General features: G+C 38.7%; 1 protein-coding gene across 10 annotated transcripts in view; it reads left to right on the top strand.

Annotated features, from left to right (window-relative positions):
- The first annotated feature begins 219 nt into the window (after positions 1-219).
- Positions 220-19908, top strand: part of FAM221A (family with sequence similarity 221 member A) — a 29203-nt gene continuing 9514 nt past the window's right edge. For 3 of the 10 annotated variants that reach the window (XM_032873138.1, XM_032873119.1, XM_032873160.1), the window contains exons 1-6: positions 220-322; positions 2726-2899; positions 6256-6446; positions 8600-8806; positions 13221-13322; positions 17771-17853. In XM_032873138.1, the coding sequence (XP_032729029.1) occupies positions 258-322; positions 2726-2899; positions 6256-6446; positions 8600-8806; positions 13221-13322; positions 17771-17853 (822 nt within the window). In that variant the 5' untranslated portion in view covers positions 220-257. Of the gene's footprint in view, positions 323-472; positions 620-2102; positions 2243-2725; positions 2900-6255; positions 6447-8599; positions 8807-10446; positions 10490-13220; positions 13323-17770; positions 17854-19908 lie in introns of those variants that run through there. The other 7 variants (XM_032873129.1, XM_032873147.1, XR_004384464.1 and 4 more) reach the window with 6 other exon arrangements.

The following is a 19908-nucleotide window of genomic DNA, read 5'->3' as shown; positions in this document are numbered from 1 at the left end:
CCACCAGGTCTGTGCCTGCAGTAAGCCGAGCGGCGATGGCTGCCCTAGGAGACTGAAGCTTTCTCCCGCCCGGAGCAGGCGGCCAGGTGGAAGCGCGTGCCCTGCGCCTCCGCCGCCATTCCCGGGCCGGCCAATCGGGAGGCGGGCGGGAGGGGGCGCGGCCGGTGGGGGCGCGGCCGGCGGGGGCGGGGCCGCTTTCGCTCCTCGGAGGTCGGTTAGTCAGCGCGCTGGGCTGGCTCCTCTCGCCTCCCGCAGCCATGGAGCGGCTGACCTTGCCTTCCCGCGGCGCCGCGGCGGTGGACGAGTACCTGGAGTACCGGAGGTGAGGCTGCTGCTCGGCGGGGCCAGGAGAACCCAGGCAGGCCGCGTCCGCCTCGCCGGAGGAGCGCGGGGGGCGCGGACAGGCGCCCGGCGCCCGCCACCTGGGGCTCCGGGAATCCCGGAATCTGTTGTCCGGCCGCTGGGGGGAGGTTTCGTTATCTGGATTTAAGTTTCGTCTTTTTGTAGTTAAATATTGTAATGACATGTAGTTCCAATAAGTCTCTTCCGAGGCTGTTTAAGAGGTCTCCCGCTTCGACTCCTTCCAAGGCGGATTATTAACTCTTAGATTTATGCAGAGGTCCAACTGTTTTTTCTAAATGGCTATCGAAGAGTTCACACTGAGTACTCTGGCCTTATAAGAAATAGCAGACGTCGTTTGCATGCTAGTTTAGTAATAGGGTATGTCGTGAACTTCCAGACGCGTTCTCAACCCCGAGGTGCTGGTTTTAGGAGAAAGACTGGTGTATTTTCGACGGTTCCGGAGAAACTCCTCTTACGGAAATGGAAACAGAGCTGCCGCTTTGGCTCGAGGACGCCACTCGCTGTCCTGGGCCCTGACAAAGCCTGATGCACCTGCGGAGACATGTAATTTTCCCCCGTCTCCCAAGAAAGGTTTTTGGCAGTTGGGAGACTGGGTGAATGGGAATTCCTGGAGAGGTTATAGTAGGGGGATGTGGGGATGAGGGCTCCAGGGGTGACGGGGTCCGGGAGGAGGTGTGGGGGCGATTGTTGCGGGTGGTGGTGCGGGGGGGGGGCCCGGGGAGAACTTGTGTGTATATGCGGGAAGTGAGGCAGTCACTGCTCCGCCTGGGAAATCCCAGCGGCCTGGAAAACCTGAGCGAGAGGGGCTCCTCTGCTTAAAGGTGGTCGCCCCAAATCACCCAGGGTTGTTAGCGCAAATAGATTGCTTCACTGACCTTCACTCCTTCTGACTGTCTCGGTCGTATAGTTTTGGGTAACAGCTAGAGATGTTTGGTAATTCTGAGCCAACTAAGAGTGGGGATCTTGATGGGTCAGGCCTCATCCCCTGGTCAGGTGGGTCCCGGTAAGGCCATGAGTCCTGTACCCAGGACAGTTTCCACCCAGCGCTCACTGAGGGCTGGGCCGGTTTCTTTAGCCTCCAAGTCTCCAGGGCTTTGTGTTGACTGATAACGTAGATATTTAGATGTTTAGATACGTGGGTTGTGGGTCTCTGCTATGGTCTCTTGCCTGGTCCAGAAAATGTTAAGACCTGGTGGAAAATTATTTTTGCAGCTTGTTAGTAATGCACATGCTCAGGCCCACTACAGACCCTAAATTAATCTGAATCTGCATTTGAACTAGATCCCCTGGGGATTCTGTAACTACTGTAAAGTTTGAGCTGTGCTGGTTTGGTAGTCAAGCACAAATGATCTCCATTTTTAAAGACCTGTGTTGATCTTTTTTTTCCAGTACCTACTGATATATTACATGGTACCTATTATAATGTGAAATGATACAAAACTTTTCTCAGAATAAAATGCCCTTTGGGTTTTTTTTTGTTTTTTTTTTTTTTTTACTATTGTGTATCTAAGTTATTTAAGTAAGGAAGAAGGTTGTGATGGTTTCATAGCTTCTGAATTGGTTTTATTTATCTGTCCCAGCTAAAAGCTTGAAAGTATGGGAAAAAGTACGGATTGCACAAAAAATTAAGTAGCATTCTACAAACAACATCTTTCATGGCTTTTAAGGGGTGATATTTTCAAGGAGAAATTTCTTTAATTTTGAACAAATTCTTTTACTTGTGCTTTCTTTTTCTCTAGGGATGCCAACTTTTAATTTCTTAAGGAATGAAGAAATAGTGGTGGCTTAATTGTTCCCATAAAACTTTGAAGTTAAAGTTTTGGAATTAAAGGATGATTACTCAATATATATGTGGGTTTGAGCTTGTGTAGATCCAAAGGTATTTGTGGGTTTAAACTCCTGGCCAGGATTTGGGTTCACATTACCCATGTTGTCTTCTGCACTGATGTTTTTTGTACTATTGTTTTTCAGGGGGAGTACTATTTTTAAGGAGGAAAATATTTGAATTTTTAGCAGTTTAGATTCTAGCTTTTAATGAAAAGAATGAGCATGTTTGCTTCAGAATCCAAGGAGAAACTGAGATTGAATTTGCGGTAATTGTCCAGTGGTAAACCCGGATCAATAAAGTCAGATGTCATGAGTTCACTGACTTTTTTTTTTTAATTTGGAATCCTCTTTCACTTGGGAAGCAAAAGCTTTATTCCTATTGGGTAAATTTGCTATTAACATAAACCCAAGGTAAAAAAAAATCAAATCTGAAGCAGCATTTCCTTTGACTATACAAGTATAGTTTAATTTTGAAGTGTAGTATTTTTGACCTGGAAAATAAATATTCAAGGCTTAAGAGAAGTTTTTGTTGTAGAATTGTCGGTGAGGACGATGGAGGGAAACTTTTTACTCCTGAAGAATATGAAGAATACAAAAAAAGAGTATTACCTATGCGCTTACAGAACAGATTATTTGTGAGCTGGCGGTCACCAACTGGAATGGATTGTAAGCTTGTGGGTCCAGAGACACTGTGTTTTTGTACACATAGGTAAGATATTGCTAAGTTTTCTGGTGATTAGAAAATGTAAAATTGTAGCAGATCGTATCTTCCTTCTATAAATAACATTACTATGTGATAATTGAGAAATATTTAAAAGAAGGCTTTTATGTACTACCCTAGAAATGATCTGAAGTGGTTTTATTTATTTATTTATTTATTTTTTGCTATAATTAAAAATTTCTCTTCTATCCTATTAGAACTCATTATGGAGTCCACCACCCTAAACATCTCTTCTCTTGCATTTGGTAAAAAAATATTGGTGCCCCTGCAGCTTTGCCAAGGGTCTACTTCTCCCATGACTGGATAAGTTAGTAAAGGATGGGTCATCAGAATGCAAAATTGCTTTAAGAGTTCCTTGAGTGGACCCACACTGAAGAGATTACCAACCTACAAATAGAAGCATTTCTCCTTCAATTTACTAATCTCCCTTTGTGCTTTAAGAAACGTGTTGTGGGGCGCCTGGGTGGCTCAGTGGGTTAAGCCTCTGCCTTCGGCTCAGGTCATGATCCCAGGGTCCTGGGATTGAAACCCACATCGGGCTCTCTGCTCTGCAGGGAGCCTGCTTCCTCCTCTCTCTCTCTCTGCCTGCCTCTCTGCCTGCTTGTGATCTCTGTCTGTCAAATAAATAAATAAAATCTTAAAAAAAAAAAAAAAAGAAACGTGTTGTGTTGATACCTTTCTTTAAGCAAACAAAAATACAAGCACACAGCTTTTTATTACAAATGGTCCTTTTCCGAGTAAGGCATATGGAGGAAAGAAAAGGAAGGAGGCTCTAGCCACTGATTTTTATTGCCTATACTAGAGGTTTGCATTTGTCTGTGTTTGTTGTGTTCTACTTTATATTTTACTGCTGTCACAGGTCACAGCTATAAAGCTCAAAAGGACAAAGCTGCTTCTTGGAAAAATCATTGAACCTATTATGTATTTTCAGGTAACAACTTTTTAACTTTCTGTTCCAAACAGAGCATGCAAGGAGAACTGCCCTGTTCTCATAGTTTCTGGGGCTGTCTCAGGAGAGACTCTCTATAGTCGCTGTTTACATAGAGACTTGCCATCTGCCAAAGGTTGTTAAGCTGTTGCTAGGAGGAGTAATGTTGTATATAGATGGACTTGAAATTTATTTAGCAACCCCAACTGAAAACACTGTGGAGGAATAGAGAATGAGGGTTATGTTGGTATCTTTCAGAATTGAAGAGTAGTTTGGTTAATTTGTGTTGGTTTTATCATTTATTCTTGTACAAATTTAGTGTTAGTCTCATATATGTATAATTATGAACCATGGAATTAACTTTCAAAATGAACCCACCCCAGCTTCCATGGAAAAGATTTTTAGTACTAGTCACTCAGTGAGATCTCTGTCTAAACCGTTATATTTTCCCTGTTATAAACATTATAATTATTATTAAGGTAAATGAAGAACATATAGCAAAATAGAAAACTCACCATCCAAAGCCAGATGCTATCAATACATTTTACTATTCATGTTTTTTTCTTTACATAGTTCATTTCGTTGTAAATGATGTGTGCATATAAATATTGAACAAGTTTTTAATGACAGTCACAGAAATGTTTCCACATTGTTATGTAGTAATCACAAATAAGATTTTTTAAAAAAAAGATTTTATTTATTTGAGAGAGAGAGAGAGAGATAGTGAGAGAGAGATAGTGAGAAAGAGTACAAGCTGGGAGGAGTGGGAGAAGCAGGCTCCCTGCTGGGCAGGGAGTCTGACCAGGGCTCCAACCTAGGACTCTGGGATCATGACCTGAGCCAAAGGCAGATGATCAACCAACTGAGCCACCCACATGCCCCCACGAATAAGATTCTTTTTTTTTTTTTTAAAGATTTTATTTATTTATTTGACAGGCAGAGATGACAAGCAGGCAGAAAGGCAGGCAGAGAGAGAGGGGGGAAGTAGGCTCCTTGCTGAGCAGAGAGCCTGATGTGGGGCTCTATCCCAGGACCCTGGGATCATGACCCGAGCAAGTAAGATTTTTAATACCTGCTCAATATTCTAGCTAGTCCAGTGGTGTTCATTGTGTGTTCCTTAGAGCTATGAGGGAGTTTCAGCAGTACCACATGGAAGGGCAGGTTAGAGGAAGGACGGACTCTAATTTTGCCTTTTTCCCTTGCTTTAACCAATTCTGCTTTTATCTATTTTATATATTATGGTTCTGTAAGCGATTTTATTTGCAGGAAGGGTTTCACTGCTAAAAATTTTAAAAACTGTTGTCTATTGATTTGCTTATTCATTCCCTTATTAATATGTTGTGTATGTGTGTGTATTTGTATTGCTATTATAAGTACTATTGCTGATATCTTTATGCACACAACTCTTTCTATATTCAGAAATATTTTCTTGAGGTGTATTTTTGAAAAATGAACTCTGGGTTAAAGGATTTTTTTTTTTACCATTTAATGATTTTATTTTTATTTTTATTGACATAGAATTGATATGCAATGTTAGTTTCAGGTGTGTAACAGTGATTTGATAATTATATACATTAGAAAATGCTGTATATGAAATTATATAAGCCATGGGAAGTATGGTTGGATCTTTTTAAGTTTTTTGAAACATTAAATGAGAAAGTTTCTTCTATAACACTCTTGACAGCATTGTGAATTATGTTTAAAAAAAAATTGGTTCTCTTTGCTAAGTGAAAAATGGCATCTCATTGCTATTTTAACTTGTACTACCTGGATTAATATTAAGAATAATAAATTCAATATTATTTTATTGAGTATCACCTGAAGAGCAGGAAGTGAGTGGCTTGTTAAAGAAAATTATAGTGTTTTAACAAAGAGCTTTGGCTTTTAAAAAATGTTGACAATTTATTTTGAAGTTAAAAGTTAAAAATAGAATTATATTAAATGGAAAATGGAAAATTCCATAAAAATGGAATTATATTAAAATAAATCACATTCATATATATGTTTATTGAACTCATTTCAGTTTTATAGCAAACCTATGAAAATAAATTTAAATAATGTACTTCAGTATAAAGAATTTTTATAAAGAAGTTCTTCCACACTCGTAGGTTGTGGTTCCATATTGAAGAATCTTTAGTGGTATCTTAAGGGAATCATATTTCTTTGTATACTGCTGTGAAAATTGTTCTTAAATAACTAAAGATAAAAATCTAAAGGAGTGAAGGTTTTTTCCGACCAAAGCAATTTGTGACAGAGCTGACAAAATACTGTAAGGGAGTTTATTTTTGCCTTACTAACAAGAACAGCAAATAAAAATAAAAAATTTTGAATAATTTTGTATTTAACAGGACAGAGATTGTAATTTCCAGCAATCCCTGCATTGTTTTTATTTCTTTCCTTTTTTTTTTTTTTGTAGGTATAAGCAACATAAAACTGACTTTGAAACCATTCCACAGCAGCGCCCCATCAGTCTCCCTTGCCGAGTGAGCGGCTGCGCGTGCAGGGCGTACCTTTACGTCCCTCTGAACGGCGCGCAGCCCATTCGCTGCAGGTGCAAGCACTTTGCGGATCAGCACAGCGCTGCGCCCGGCTTTCTATGCAATGCCTGTGAGTTACATTGTTAGAAACACACCAACAGAATGTTTGTCTTTCTTTATTAAATATTTAATGCGTCTTTGTGCCAGTTTTGTTTAGTGCCTAGTCAATATTAAACAACTCAGAAAAGTTTGATGGACAACTACTCTAAAGTGTTATTTTTGTGGAAAAACTGAGTTGTTTTGCAATCATAAGCCCTAATCTCATGGAATTCAAATAGATTAAACGATAGTAATAGTTTTTTTTTTTTTTTTTTTTTTTTTTTTCTTGTCAGAGAGAGAGAGAGGGAGAAAGCAAGCACAGGCAGACAGAATGGCAGGCAGAGGCAGAGGGAGAAGCAGGCTCCCTGCGGAGCAAGGAGCCCGATGCCAGGACGCTGGGATCATGACCTGAGCCGAAGGCAGCCGCTTAACCAACTGAGCCACCCAGGCGTCCCGATAGTAATAGATTTTAAAAATACTTAGATGTGATCTGATTTAAATTTTAGTTAACTAGTTAATTTATTTTTAAATAGGCTCCACACCCAAGAGGGGGCTTGAATTCACAATCTTGAGATTTAGAGTTTTGTGCTCTCTTGACTGAGCTAACCAGGTGCCCCAGATTTAAATTTTTGAATGGGAATTTTATCAACTAAATTCTGTTGAGAGGTTTTTAGAAAGGATCTGATAAGTTGAAAAAAAATTTGTAATTTGCTGGCAGATTATTATGTTATTGCCTAAAATATAGGCTGATGAGAAAAGCAAAAGGTAACAACAATTTTAACACTTTATATGTGATAGCATCCTTACCTCAATACCTGTACCCAAATCCCAGCCCTTTCACTTGATCGTCCTTTTAATACCCCCTTGGCATAGGTAGGACATTATTTCAGTATTTTCTTCAGTAGATAGTTATTCTAATTTTCATAGTAGTTGGAATAGAAATATGTTATAAAAGACTTTTAATGACGGGGCAGGATCAAATGTATTTTCACTGGCTAAGTATGGAAGTAGTTGGATAAAATTTATTATGCGCTTTGGTTCCCATACACATTTTTTAGAAGTGTGAGTGCATAAAATTTTGTTAATGGTGTATTCTGGCCTCCACTTCTGTATGTATTTTTTTTTTTTTTTTAATATATATAACCTTTTTTTTTTTTTTTTGGTTAAGATTTTGTTTATTTATTTGTCAGAGAGAGAGAGGGGGGGAGAGATTGAACTCGCAGAAGCAGGCAGGGTGGCAGGCAGGGGCAGAGAGAGAAGCAGGCTCTCTGCCAGGCAAGGAGCCAGAAGTGGGACTCCATCCCAGGATCCTGTGATCATGACCTGAGCCGAAGGCAGCAGCTTAACTGACTAAGCCACCCAGGCGTCCCTATATAACACTTTCATTAAGATATAATTCACATACCATATAACTCATCCATTTCAAGGGTACAGTTCAGTGGTCTTTAATGTACTCATAGAATTGTGCAACCATCACCACAGTCAATTTTAGAACATTCTCATTGCCCCCAAAAGAAACTCCATATCCATTAGTAGTCATTCCTTATTCCTTCCTCTCCCCCACCCCTAGGCAACCAAGAATTACTTCCTGACTCTATGGACTTGCCTATTCTAGACATTTCATATGAATGGAAGCATAGATATGTAGCCTTTTGTAACTGGCTTCTTTCACTTAGCATAATGTTTGTATGAGTCATAATGGTATGGCACGTGTCAGTATTTCTTTGCTCTCTATTGTTAAACTATTCCATTGTGTCCTTTCTATGTTGTAGGTTGGCTTTCCTATAAAGCTTTTATGGGGCATTCATCCACAGGGAGGCCTCCACGTTCTCTCTTCACCTGGTCCTGTCACTAGGCTATCCACACCTGCTTTTAACTCCATATTTGAGGAGAGGGCCTACATTTCCTGGCTTTACAGTGTTAGCCCAATTTCTTTTAGTCCTAGTTGGTTTTTCCAGTACTTTTTTTCCTGCTATATACCTTACCTTACCTTACTCATTTCAGCATCTTACAGAACAGTGGCTGGAAGAGAGTTCAGGGGCTGGAGGCTAGAGTTTTAGAGGCCTGAGGATAGCATATGAGGGATTCAGATTCAGGTGATTGTGGCCAAGCTGAGCATTTTTAGGGCAGACAACTTACTACCTATATTTAAAGACCTTTGACTCCCTTCACATCTCGATTCAGGTTCCAAGTGTTCAGGATTCCATAGTTGCTTCACTTGTGCTTGTGGTCAGCCTGCATATGCTCATGACACAGTTGTGGAAACTAAGCAAGAAAGACTGGCTCAGGGAAAGCCAGTGGGACAGGATGTCCCTTATGCAGCAATGGGAGGCTTAACAGGCTTCAGCTCACTGGCAGAAGGCTACTTGCGATTAGATGACAGTGGGATTGGTAAGTGTCAATCAATGAAATGTGAGTTTGTCATATTGTTTTTATGTGTGCTGATGAGAGTGAAGCCCTATATTTGTTCCACACTTTATGTTCTTTATTTTTTTCCAGAAACCATTCTCTTGTTTGATTTTTATTTTTTAATAAAGATTTTATTGCTACTATACACTATATGGTCATTATAGAAAACACAAGAAAAAAGATCACTCCTACTCCAATACTTGTATCCAAATCCCAACCCACAACCCTGTTGTTTGTAATAGCTGAGTATTTCTTTTTATTTGATATAGTTTACATGTTGCCCTATTATATGCAATTTTTTTTGCCATTATAGCTGTCTCAGTTTGGAAACAGGCTTATGTCTGTGTGTGCATATGCCGATGTATATGTATACATGTTATCACATTTATAATAATGTATGCACACGCTGCTTGCATACATGAAAGTTTTAAGTAATATAGGGAAAAGTTCAGTTGGATATATCTTCAACTATTGAAGGTAGCTGGATTCTTCTTTTTTTTTAATTTTTCTGAAGTTGAATAGGATTGGGAGAAGAATATGGTTCCTATCTACTTTAAATACTTCTGTGTGTATGGATTTTTTTTCTTGTATTCAGTTTTTTTCAGTATAAAAATTACATAAACGTGAATGAATATTTTCTTGTAAAAGATTCAAACAAGAGAAATGAAGTATTGTAAGGCCGCCTTGAACACCTCTCTACCCCAGATCCTTTCACAGAGGGTAATTTGCTGTCACTGATAATCGATAATTATATTTGATTGACAATTTATTTTTCTTTTTAGCATATATTTTTATTGTTTTTAACAACTCGGAAAAAATCTGAAGGCCTGTCATGTCAGAACACGCAAATCTATTCAATTCTTTTAACCCCCCCACATAATATTCCACGCTGTCAATTTATCAGGTTTTCTAAGCTATTTTGTCAATTTTTCTGAACCTTGTTCATGGCATTTAGATTGTTTCCATTTTTTTTTTCTTTACAACCAGTCCTGCCAAAAACATCCTTGAACTTTCTTGCTTGTGTGCTACATAAATCTGACTCTAAGGTAGATACAGAGAAGCAGATTTGTTGGGTTGAAGTGTGTGAAATTTCATTAAGACGTTCTGTCAAATTGCCTTCCAAAAATGCTGTACTTGTTTATACTTCCTCTAGATTGTTTAGCTTCCCTATTTCTCACATTTATGCTGGTCACTGATATTGCAGACCCAATGTTTTGTCAGTCTGACCTGTGAAAATGTTCTTGTTTCAGTCTGATTTCCCTGGTTTAATAACCAGTGAGAAGAGTCTTCTCATATTTATTGGCTGTTTAGCTTTCTGTGACTTGTCCGTTATATACTTTGCTCATTTTTGTATTTTTATCTTCTCTCATTTATATATAGTTTTATATAATGTATATACTAATCTTTTGAGCTAATCTATATAGTCTTTTGTACTAATACTTCCGTAGTAATCTATATAATCTGTGTACTTGTCTTTTGTCATTTATTTTGCAGATATCTTCTTCCAAGCTTTTGTCTTTCTTTTTTTTTTTATCCAGCTTTTAAATTTTGGAGACAATTATATGATTATGTTTACCTTCATGTACTTTAATACTTAATTCTTTTTTTGTTTCTATGTTTAGCTTTTTCATGTATTTGGAATACATTTTTTTGTGAAAATGTGAGGTATGTATAACTTCAGTTTTTGTCCAAATTGATGGCAAGTTATCCAAACACCATTCTTTCCCAAATAATTTGAAACTTTACCTTTCTCATATTTTGTCGTACTATTTTGTGGCATTGGCCTATTTGTCTATTTTGGGTCAATATTACTTATTTTTAATTATTATTCTTCGTAGTATATTTTGATATTTGGTTTGGTAAATGCTTCCTGTTTGTATTTTCTTTTTCTCTCAAGATTCCTTTGGTATATCTGTATTTTCTCTTCTAGGTAATTTTACAATTAGCTTGTTAGATTCCATAAATCATTTTTCAATTTTCATAGGTGCATGATTGTATTAAGCTCATGGAACAGTTACAGAAAACCCAGTTCCCAATGGCAAAATGTTGATGATGATTGCAGCTTTGTACTTCCACGAGTCTTTCCAGCCTCTTTATATCTATTAATACATTTAATCCTCACAATAACTGAGTTAAGTGCTATTATTACTCTTATTTTACAGATAAGGAAACTCAGCACAGAGAAGTACATCTTTTTCTTTGTTATTCTGCTAATAAGTGGTAGGGCTGGGTTCAAACCAGAAATTGTTCAAGGCTAATTGCTTCTGCTTGCTTGTTGTCTATTTCTAGGCAACTACCATGCCATTTTCAGTGCTACAACTTTATAATAAATTAATATTTATGACTTCATTTCATTACTTCAGAATTTTCCTGACTTATTCTTACTCTCTAATTTTTTTCAGAACTTTGGCATTATTTTTCGACAACATTCTATTATTACAAAACATTCTATTTTTACAAAAACATTCTATTATTTAGTTCATAATCATGTTGAATATATAGATTAATGTAGGAAAAATTAATATTTTATTTTTCATTTTATTTTTTTAATATAAGATTTTACATATTTGACAGAGAGCACACAAGTAGGCAGAGTGGCAGGCAGAGGGAGAGGAAGAAGCAGGCTCTCCGCCGAGCAGGGAGCCTGATGTGGGGCTCAGTCCCAGGACCCTGGGATCATGACCCAAGCACAAGGCAGCTGCTTAACTGACTGAGCCACCCAGGTGTCCCAAGAATTAATGTTTTAAAATGTTGAGTCTCTGCATTTGTTTTCTGTGTAGCTGAGTGGAATTCTGAAGTTATCTTCATGAAAGTCCTCAATCTGTTTCTTAATTTTCTTAATTTTATTTGTGGGTGTTTAATTTTTTTATAGCTATCATATGTAGGGTTTTTTCCTTCCTTTATATTTTCTAGCTGATTATTATTTGTTTATTGAAAAGCAAATATTTTATGTTGCTTTTGTTACCAGTCCTTTATTACTTAATGTTAGAGTTTAAATGTTTGGTCAGTGTTGTACATTGTGGTATTTTTGCCTTTTCCAATATTTTATGGCTCTTACTCTTAACTAATTACAATGTCTCGTACTTGCAGAACCGTGCTAAGTAATAGTGGGAATAGCTGGCATCTTGTCTTCTTATGCCTTCTAGTATTTTATCACTTAGGCATCTTATAAAGAGAGAAAATCCCCTGCTTTTGGCCCTTGAGGAAAGGTGTGGTGAGGAAAGGTGAGAGTGAGGAGAGGAAACAAGATGTCTTTGCCTTGATTTCAGATGTAGGGGAGCCTGGGGCAGAGGGACATCTGCTCTGTTAGCCATGTAGAGTCCTGGACAGAGATGACAACTTGCTGATTTGTTTCCTTTGTGATGCAGAAGGAGTCCATAATGCCCAGCTCCTAGTGGGTGGTTGGAAGGCAGCTGAGCCGAAAGGCATTTGAGACATTTGTCATAGCAAGGGGATCCCAAGCAGAGCTAGAGGGTGGGTGCTCTGAGCTCTGGGGGATTCAGTAGAGGAAGTGGCAGGCATCCAGGGGTTTATACTTCTAGTGAGAGCAAGTGTGAGTTCCCACCAAGCTGCGAGACTAAATTACCACTTACCAGTCTTGAGCATTTGAGATCAGTAGTGGATGCAGCAAGCATAGGACAGCACAGGGGCCTCAGTGGACCCGAGCTCCTTCTCTTATATTTCTTCCAACCCCAAGAGAGAGGAGCTGGGGAAGGAGCGGGCGGAAAACTGAAAGAACAAGCAATTGTCCCACACTGTTCAGCTTATAAGAAAGGATTCATTTAAAAAACCAAATAGGATTAAGAGTTTATTTCCTTCCCTCTATCCACTGTGTGGGAAGAGGGATATAGGAGAGGTGGTGGTTTGTGAAGAATATAGAGCACTTAAAATTTTTCTCTACAGCTTCCTTCCTTTTGGTCCAAAAGTCAATGTATTAGCAGTTGGTCTTTGTAATTCTGTGGTGTGGGGTTGTGGATGTTGCCTCATTTCACTGAATTTTTCTTTATTGTTCATACTTTGTTTTGAGATGGTTTCCCAGTGAGGAACATAGTAAAAAGGCACTTATTCTGTCCTCTTCAACTATAGGTTCTTTGTTCATGAACATCTTGCTTTTGATAATATTTTTGTGACTGTATTAAGGTTTTGTATCACTTTGTCATAGTTACATTCATGCATAACTTCTTTTTTCTGTGAAAAAGATCTCTGAGAAGTACAAACATACTTCTAGCTAATTCCCTGTACTTCATATGGCAGATAAAAATCTAAATAAAAATTTTTTATAGAAAAATTTTTTTCTAATTAATCAGCTGAGGTTCTAATTTATTTTGCATTGAAATAACTTTTGTATCCTGAAAAATGGAGATTTAATTTCATTCTTCATATATTTTGTTCTTAGGTGCACCTTCGATTGAATTATTAGATTCTCCAGCTACAGCCATGGACCACCCATTTCTAAAAGCATTTCAAACATCATCTAGTTCTTCTCCACTGACAGATGGTAATGAAATTAAACTGACAAATATTTTTGGGGGTAGTAAAAAAGAATGTAGATTGATTCATTCTCTAGATCTTTTTTCTTCAGTATTACCACAATTTGGTTATCATTTTATTTTTAAATTGGCCTCGTACTGAGAAGCAAAGAACTTCTTTTTTTTTTTAAATTGCTAAATCTAAGAATTATGAAGATTCTAATAATACAATAATTTGAACTTTTAAAACCTTACATGTAATTGCTTTGATATCTGAATAAGAGACTCCTTTAGTGGCTCTCCCAAGCAGGATCTAATCCAGTGATAAGTATAGGTTAGAAAGGTTTGTCCTTTATAAATTATACATATAAATTATACATGTACATTATACATATATATTAATTTTATTTATTTTTAAGCACTAGTATTCTATTTCCTTTATTAAGACAAGAAAAAAAATTGATGAGGAATTTTTATGATGCAGTAGGTATTTAATATTTACAAATATTTTTAAATGATAATTTTCTTTTTATTTGTATTATCATGCAGCCTTTTCATGTACCCTGACTTTCTCCACAAGGGATTTTTGGGCTGCTTACACAAACAACACCCAACAAAGTTATGTGAAGATATAGACAGAAGAAACCAAAACCAAGAAAAAGGACACAGTTGTGTCAGCTTTCAAGGTTGATGTAATTGCTGCTGATGTGATTAAGCTTCGGTTTTGACAAGTGTAATGGTAGTGAAGGCACAGAGGAAGGTGTGATCAGTTCAATACTTTTCATTATTAGAAAGATACTCATTATTATGGATTCCTCAGTGCTCATGAAAGTTATACTAGTGCTGGATTTTAAAGACGTCTCTATAGTGTGACACTCAATGATGTGGTGACCCACGGTCCTTCAGAACTGTTTTTCAGAAGACACAGGTACACAAGTCTGCCTGTGGTCCTGAGAAACCAGTTACCCAGGCCTTCTCGGTATGGGGGCAGGACGGAGATGGTTCCCCATCCCAAGGCTCAGCCTGTAGATCTTTCAAGATGGTGGTGATGAAGTCCCCGGGCTGGCAGGGCTTTTTCCTCTTACTTCCGTCCGGCCAGATGTTTGCTCTGTCTGGTCACTGTCCTGGCGCTGGGCTATTTTGTGTGGGTTGTTTTGTGGCCTCAGAGTATCCCTTGTCAGAGCCTTGGGCCTCTTGGCTTCTTCACTTAGGACTTTGTGGACCATCATCATATTCTCTTACATGTGGCCACTGGCTTGCTTGGCTGATTCATGTGGGAGAGTCCTTGTTAGCCATGGTTTTGTGTAAGTCTAAAGGCATCATGACTGGATGGCTCAACTACTCTGGTTCCTACAAACTTTCCTCTTTGGAATAGCATCTCTCTCCATCTTGATTGCTTATGGACCCAAATGCCAAAAACACACTCAAGATATCCAAAAACTTTCTCTGCACTTTTGACATTCAACTTCACTGTTTTGGGGTTCGGGGAGGGGAATGCTGGGGAATGCTGAGTTTACTTGATCTTTCTACTTTCCGGAAATTGAAGACCCTCTAGTTATTTGATATTCTTTCATATGCTCTGGTTGAGCTTGACCAGAAAACAGGAAAGGATTTAAGCTTCCTAGTTCTCAGACTCACCTATTTGGCCGAGGGCTTCCAGCTACCTTCTTGAGGTCCTTGGCAGTGTTGGTGCTCTTTCTATCGTCTGGTTGAAGCTGTGTACTTAAACCGCTTGTTGGTATAACTTTGTTCGCACCTTTTGACTAAGACACCATACCCCTACCACCCTGTCTTAGCTCTTCTTTCCCCCAATTTTCCCCACCTTTCTGAACCCAGAGAGTAACACTTCCACCATATATCACTTCCACACACACCAGGCACCTGTGAGGCAGGATCTTTTCCTCTCAAACTTCCCTTTCTCACACCACCAAGAAAGATAAGGAAGATAAGCAAGTGCCTGGAATGGGCCAGGCCGAGCAGTAACCTAGAGGCACAGAGGATGCGCTGAGTACCAAGAGGAGAGGATGGAGGAGTGCCGTCCCTGATGCGGCCGGCCAGAAGCCATCCTTCCCTCCACATGGCCCTGAGGACAGCACTCTGTGGTGTGCAGGGGTCTGATGGCCCCTGCTAGATGGCTCCTTCCGGTCAGGATCACATCTTAGACAACTTGATCGTTTTCCAGCACCTGTCCCTTTGCCTTGCACACAGGCATTCCATCAGTGTTTTCTGAACCATGGACGGAAAGAAGAAACCTGTATCTTTTCCACACTTGCCTATTTTTAGTCATTTTCTCCAGACTCTGTAACATCTCCCTCCAGCTCCGACTTACTCAAACATAGACATTCCTGAGCTAGAAGTTCTAACTGGAAGCTAGTTACTACCTCTCCCACTCAGCTGGTTAGACCTTTTTACTGCTGACTGGCGAGGGTAGGAGGGTCACTGACTCTGTCCCCTGACCTTGGCAGAATGTCACCTAGGAGCCCTTAGGGTTCCTTTCCTGGAGGACCACCTGCCTGTTGTCTGGGAACTAGACCTTGTTTTCTTTCTATGATGTAGTAGGGCATGTTTTCACTTTTAAGAAACCATTTATGAGAGACAGCCCCCTCCCCTACAAAAGAGGCCCCAAATAAGAGTACAATCCTGAAAGATTATGGACTATGAATTGTTTCTAATGGAGATCACTTTCTACAACTAAATCTTGGTTTTCCTGTTTCTCTTGTGATGAAGGGATTACCTTTTGGTAAGGAAAAAGATTTTAGAGATTTTTAATTAGACATCATGGATATCTAACCCAGATTTTTTAAAAGCATGGTTCCCTCAAAAGAGAAATAGTAATGCAATAATATTAACAGTTACAGTAACAATATGGCAGATTATTGAATGAAATGAATTAACTTGAATAAATGAAGTGACTTGTCTTCTTAAAAAAAACCTCTCTTTCGGCAAATGCAGATTGTGGTTGCTCATTTCTGATAGACACTTTGATGAAAGTGGTAAAATACCATTTTACCAGGTAAATGGCAATATACCATTAAACTGCAACTCACTGAGAGTGATTCTACAAGCAGCTTAGCTCAAATGGTCCAACATGATTCAGGGAAAGACCCAGAGTTTTGAGATGAATGGATAGATAGTACATATTCTTAGCACTTTTTCCTTCTTTTTCTCAAGTCTTTTGTTAGATGATTGACAGAGTGTGGTTATACACTGTGGTGATTGGAGTTATGTGATTTTGTGCTGCTGGTTGAGGGTAAATTTATATGCTTTAAAAACTACCATGTGTGTTCAGGTTGATACTCTGTTTTGGAAATGAGGGGACCCTACCAACACATTCACCTGAAAAGGGAGGTGAACTTTTCCATGGAGCTGGGCTCTTAGTGCACCTACAAAGAAAACATGGTTTTCTTTCCCGAAGCAATTTTAAATTCCTTTCACAACTCATACTAGTGCTTGTTTAGTTTTTAAAAGTGAACACCACGGAAAATGGCTAAAATTATTTTAGTTTTGAAAAATTTCAAAGCAGGTAGTATCTTGGTTGCTTGTACAGACTGCCACAGTCGTCAGGTGCTATACCAACATACCATAGACTGAGTAGCTTATGCACAACTGAAATTTAATTTCTCACAGCTCTGGAGACTGGAAGTCCAAGATCAGGGCGCCAGCATGGTTGTGTTCTGGTGAAGGCCCTCTTCCTGATCCACGGTTGGCCCTTCTCATTATGTCCTCATATAGTGGAACAGTTGAGGGATTTCTGTGTGGTCTCTTCTGTAAGAGCACTAATCCCATTCATGAGGACTTCACCCTCCTGAGCACCTCCCAAAGACTCCACCTCCTAACACCATCACATGGGGCATTGGGATTTCAACATATGCTATGCTGAGGATTTCAACAAACACAAACATTCAGACCTTGGCTTAAATCTTCTGTAATTATTTTTGTGTATTATCTGTTATGATGTTATGTGAATTTCTAGTTTTGCTATAAAATTTAAAATGTAAGTCGAACAAAGCTAAGTGTGCTCTTGTGTGAGATAGCTGTATGTTGTTATTTAGTATGAACTAGTTGCTCATTAGGAGAATGTTTGCCAATGGAAATTACTTTGTCTTGCAATGCTCTGCTTCCTAAAGAATTAGGTAGGACACTTGGGTGGCTCAGTTGATTCATTGTCGGACTCTTGATTTTGGCTCAGGTCATGATCCCAGGGTCTTGGGATCAAGGCCTGTGTCAGGCTCTGTGCTCAGTGGAGAGTCTGCTTGAGATTCTCTCTCTCCTTGTCCATTTGCCCCTCTGCCCCCTAAAAACAAAGGAATTAGGTAGTAGGATCTACTACCATTTAGACCATTCTGGTTTGAAAAATAAAAAAAAAAATCACTGGTAAGAGGAAAGTTTTCTTTCTGCCTTTTTTCTTTTTTTAAAGCCCAGCAGAATTTATAATTCCATAAATTTATTACTTAAAGAGTTATTTTTTCCTTATTAGTAGGTACAAGTAGTCAAGTTTCTTCCTTAAAGAGACCTCAAGAGGATGATATGGCTTTCTTTGAAAGACGATACCAAGAAAGGGTAAGTTTGTTTTATTAAGCATTTAATTTGTGAAAAAACACAGTAGAATCACATATTGATTGTGGATCATCATTAAAAATAATTTATAAAGCCTTTACTTACAGCTGGTGTTAGACCTTGAGACTTATTTAGAATGATTCAGAGAGAAATAGGATGAGTGAATAATATATATAATGTAATAGTTAATTTCTGAAGCTCATAAAGATTGTCTAAATAGATAAAACTGTCAATAATAAACATCAGCTATCAGTAGATTTGTAAATTATATGTACTTTGAATTCTTTTTTTTAAAGATTTACTTATTTATTTATTTTAGAGAGAGAGAGCGTGCGCGTGCACGGGCATGTGCATGGGTGGGAGGAGGGGCAGAGAGAGGGAGAGAATCTCAAGCAGAGGCCCTGCTGAACAAGGAGCCTAATGTGGAGCTCAGTCTCACAACCTCGAGATCATGACCTGAGCCAAAATCAAGAGTTAGACACTCAACTGACTGAGCCACCCAAGTGCCCCTGTATCTTGAATTCTTAATATGTAATATTTCTTCTCAGTGCATTCGAGGTATATCTAGACTTGAATTAAAATTACCCATTAGCCTTTAAGAAACTGAACACTAGATATAAATGTATTTAAGCAATTCCCAGGGCTCAATAACTATAGTATTGATGTGTTCCCAGCTTTCAGTAGTGATAATTTGCCTCAGTCCTCTACCACACTATAAACTCCTAAGGAAAAAACAGTACTTTATTCTTCTTTATATTTTCCCCAGAACTAACTACAATGCCTTGTACATAATAAGTTTTCAATAAATATTTATGGAAAATTGAAAAAGGAAACATACTAATTGATATTCACTTTCATACATGTCGTATCGTTAGACATTTGATGTGTTTCATGGTGGTCATATTTGAGAGATTTGTTTTTGTTTGTTACCAGATAAAAGTATATTGGTTTGATGAGATATGGGGGATGGTATCTGGCCGCATGGTAACATTCTCCAAAATGCTTTCTTAGGATTATTTTATAGTTGCTCTGTGGGTGTTTATTAACTCTCCAACTAGGTAATAAGTGCCATGAAAGTAAAGACACTCTTGTCACTTTTTGTTGTAGCTTGTTGTGTAACAGAAGGTATGGAGAAAGAAGACCATTAAATAAATTTACCTCCTAAGAGGAAAGGGAGTAGAGGACAGAGAGAGCAGCTTGGTTTTTCTGATGAAGAATTTTGAAATAGAGGGGGAGAGTCCTGGATATGATTTAAGGCAGAGCTAGAAATAGAACTTTTTGCAGTGATGAAAATGTTCTTTCCCTGTGTTGCAGCTGTTCATCATGTGTGGCTAGATAAGTCTGATTTTAAATAAACTAGAACTTAAAATTATTTTCCTCAGTCACAGCAGCCACATTTCAGATACTCAGCAGACCACATGGGGCTAGTGGCTACCTTACTGGAGAGCTCTCATCTAAGAGAAAGAAGTAGTAGTAGGATCTCAGGAAGGGAGATGAAATGGCCAGAGCGAGGAAAAAGAAGGCTCTTTTTACAGCATCTTTAAGGCTAGACTTTTAATCACATCACTTTCCATTTCTGGAATACATGAGTTCACAGCTGAATTTTAGTTTTCCCTTCAGAGGCTTATGAGGGAGAGGGTTCCAGAACTCCTTCCTTCCCTCCTTCAGGAGCCTGGGTCATGCTCACTGCCTTGAAAACATGCCGGTGGTATTTGCTTGTGGGAGGACAATGGCGGGAGTGATTGTTTTAGAGGATATATGCGGCCAATCCAGACTGCTTATTATAAATAGACTGAGAATTTATGGATTTACAAGATGTCATTTATAACTCTCCATCTTGTGTGATTTATGAATTTACGAGGCACAGCTTATAAACTTCCCAGACTGTGTGATTAATGGCATATAAAAACTAAGAAGCTCAACAACTTCCTAAACAACTTCCTCTGAGCTGACGTGTACTACTATACATGTTGTTAGTATTTGAATTTTACTCCAAAAAACCAAGATATGCACTGTTGAGGGAAAAGGGATGATTAGGAAGCTAAATCTGGTGGGTCA

Source organism: Lontra canadensis, unplaced genomic scaffold, assembly GCF_010015895.1.
Source record: "Lontra canadensis isolate GAN:19392208 unplaced genomic scaffold, GSC_riverotter_1.0 scaffold2, whole genome shotgun sequence".
NCBI classification, from domain to species: domain Eukaryota; kingdom Metazoa; phylum Chordata; class Mammalia; order Carnivora; family Mustelidae; genus Lontra; species Lontra canadensis.
This window is presented reverse-complemented; position numbering and strand designations above follow the sequence as displayed.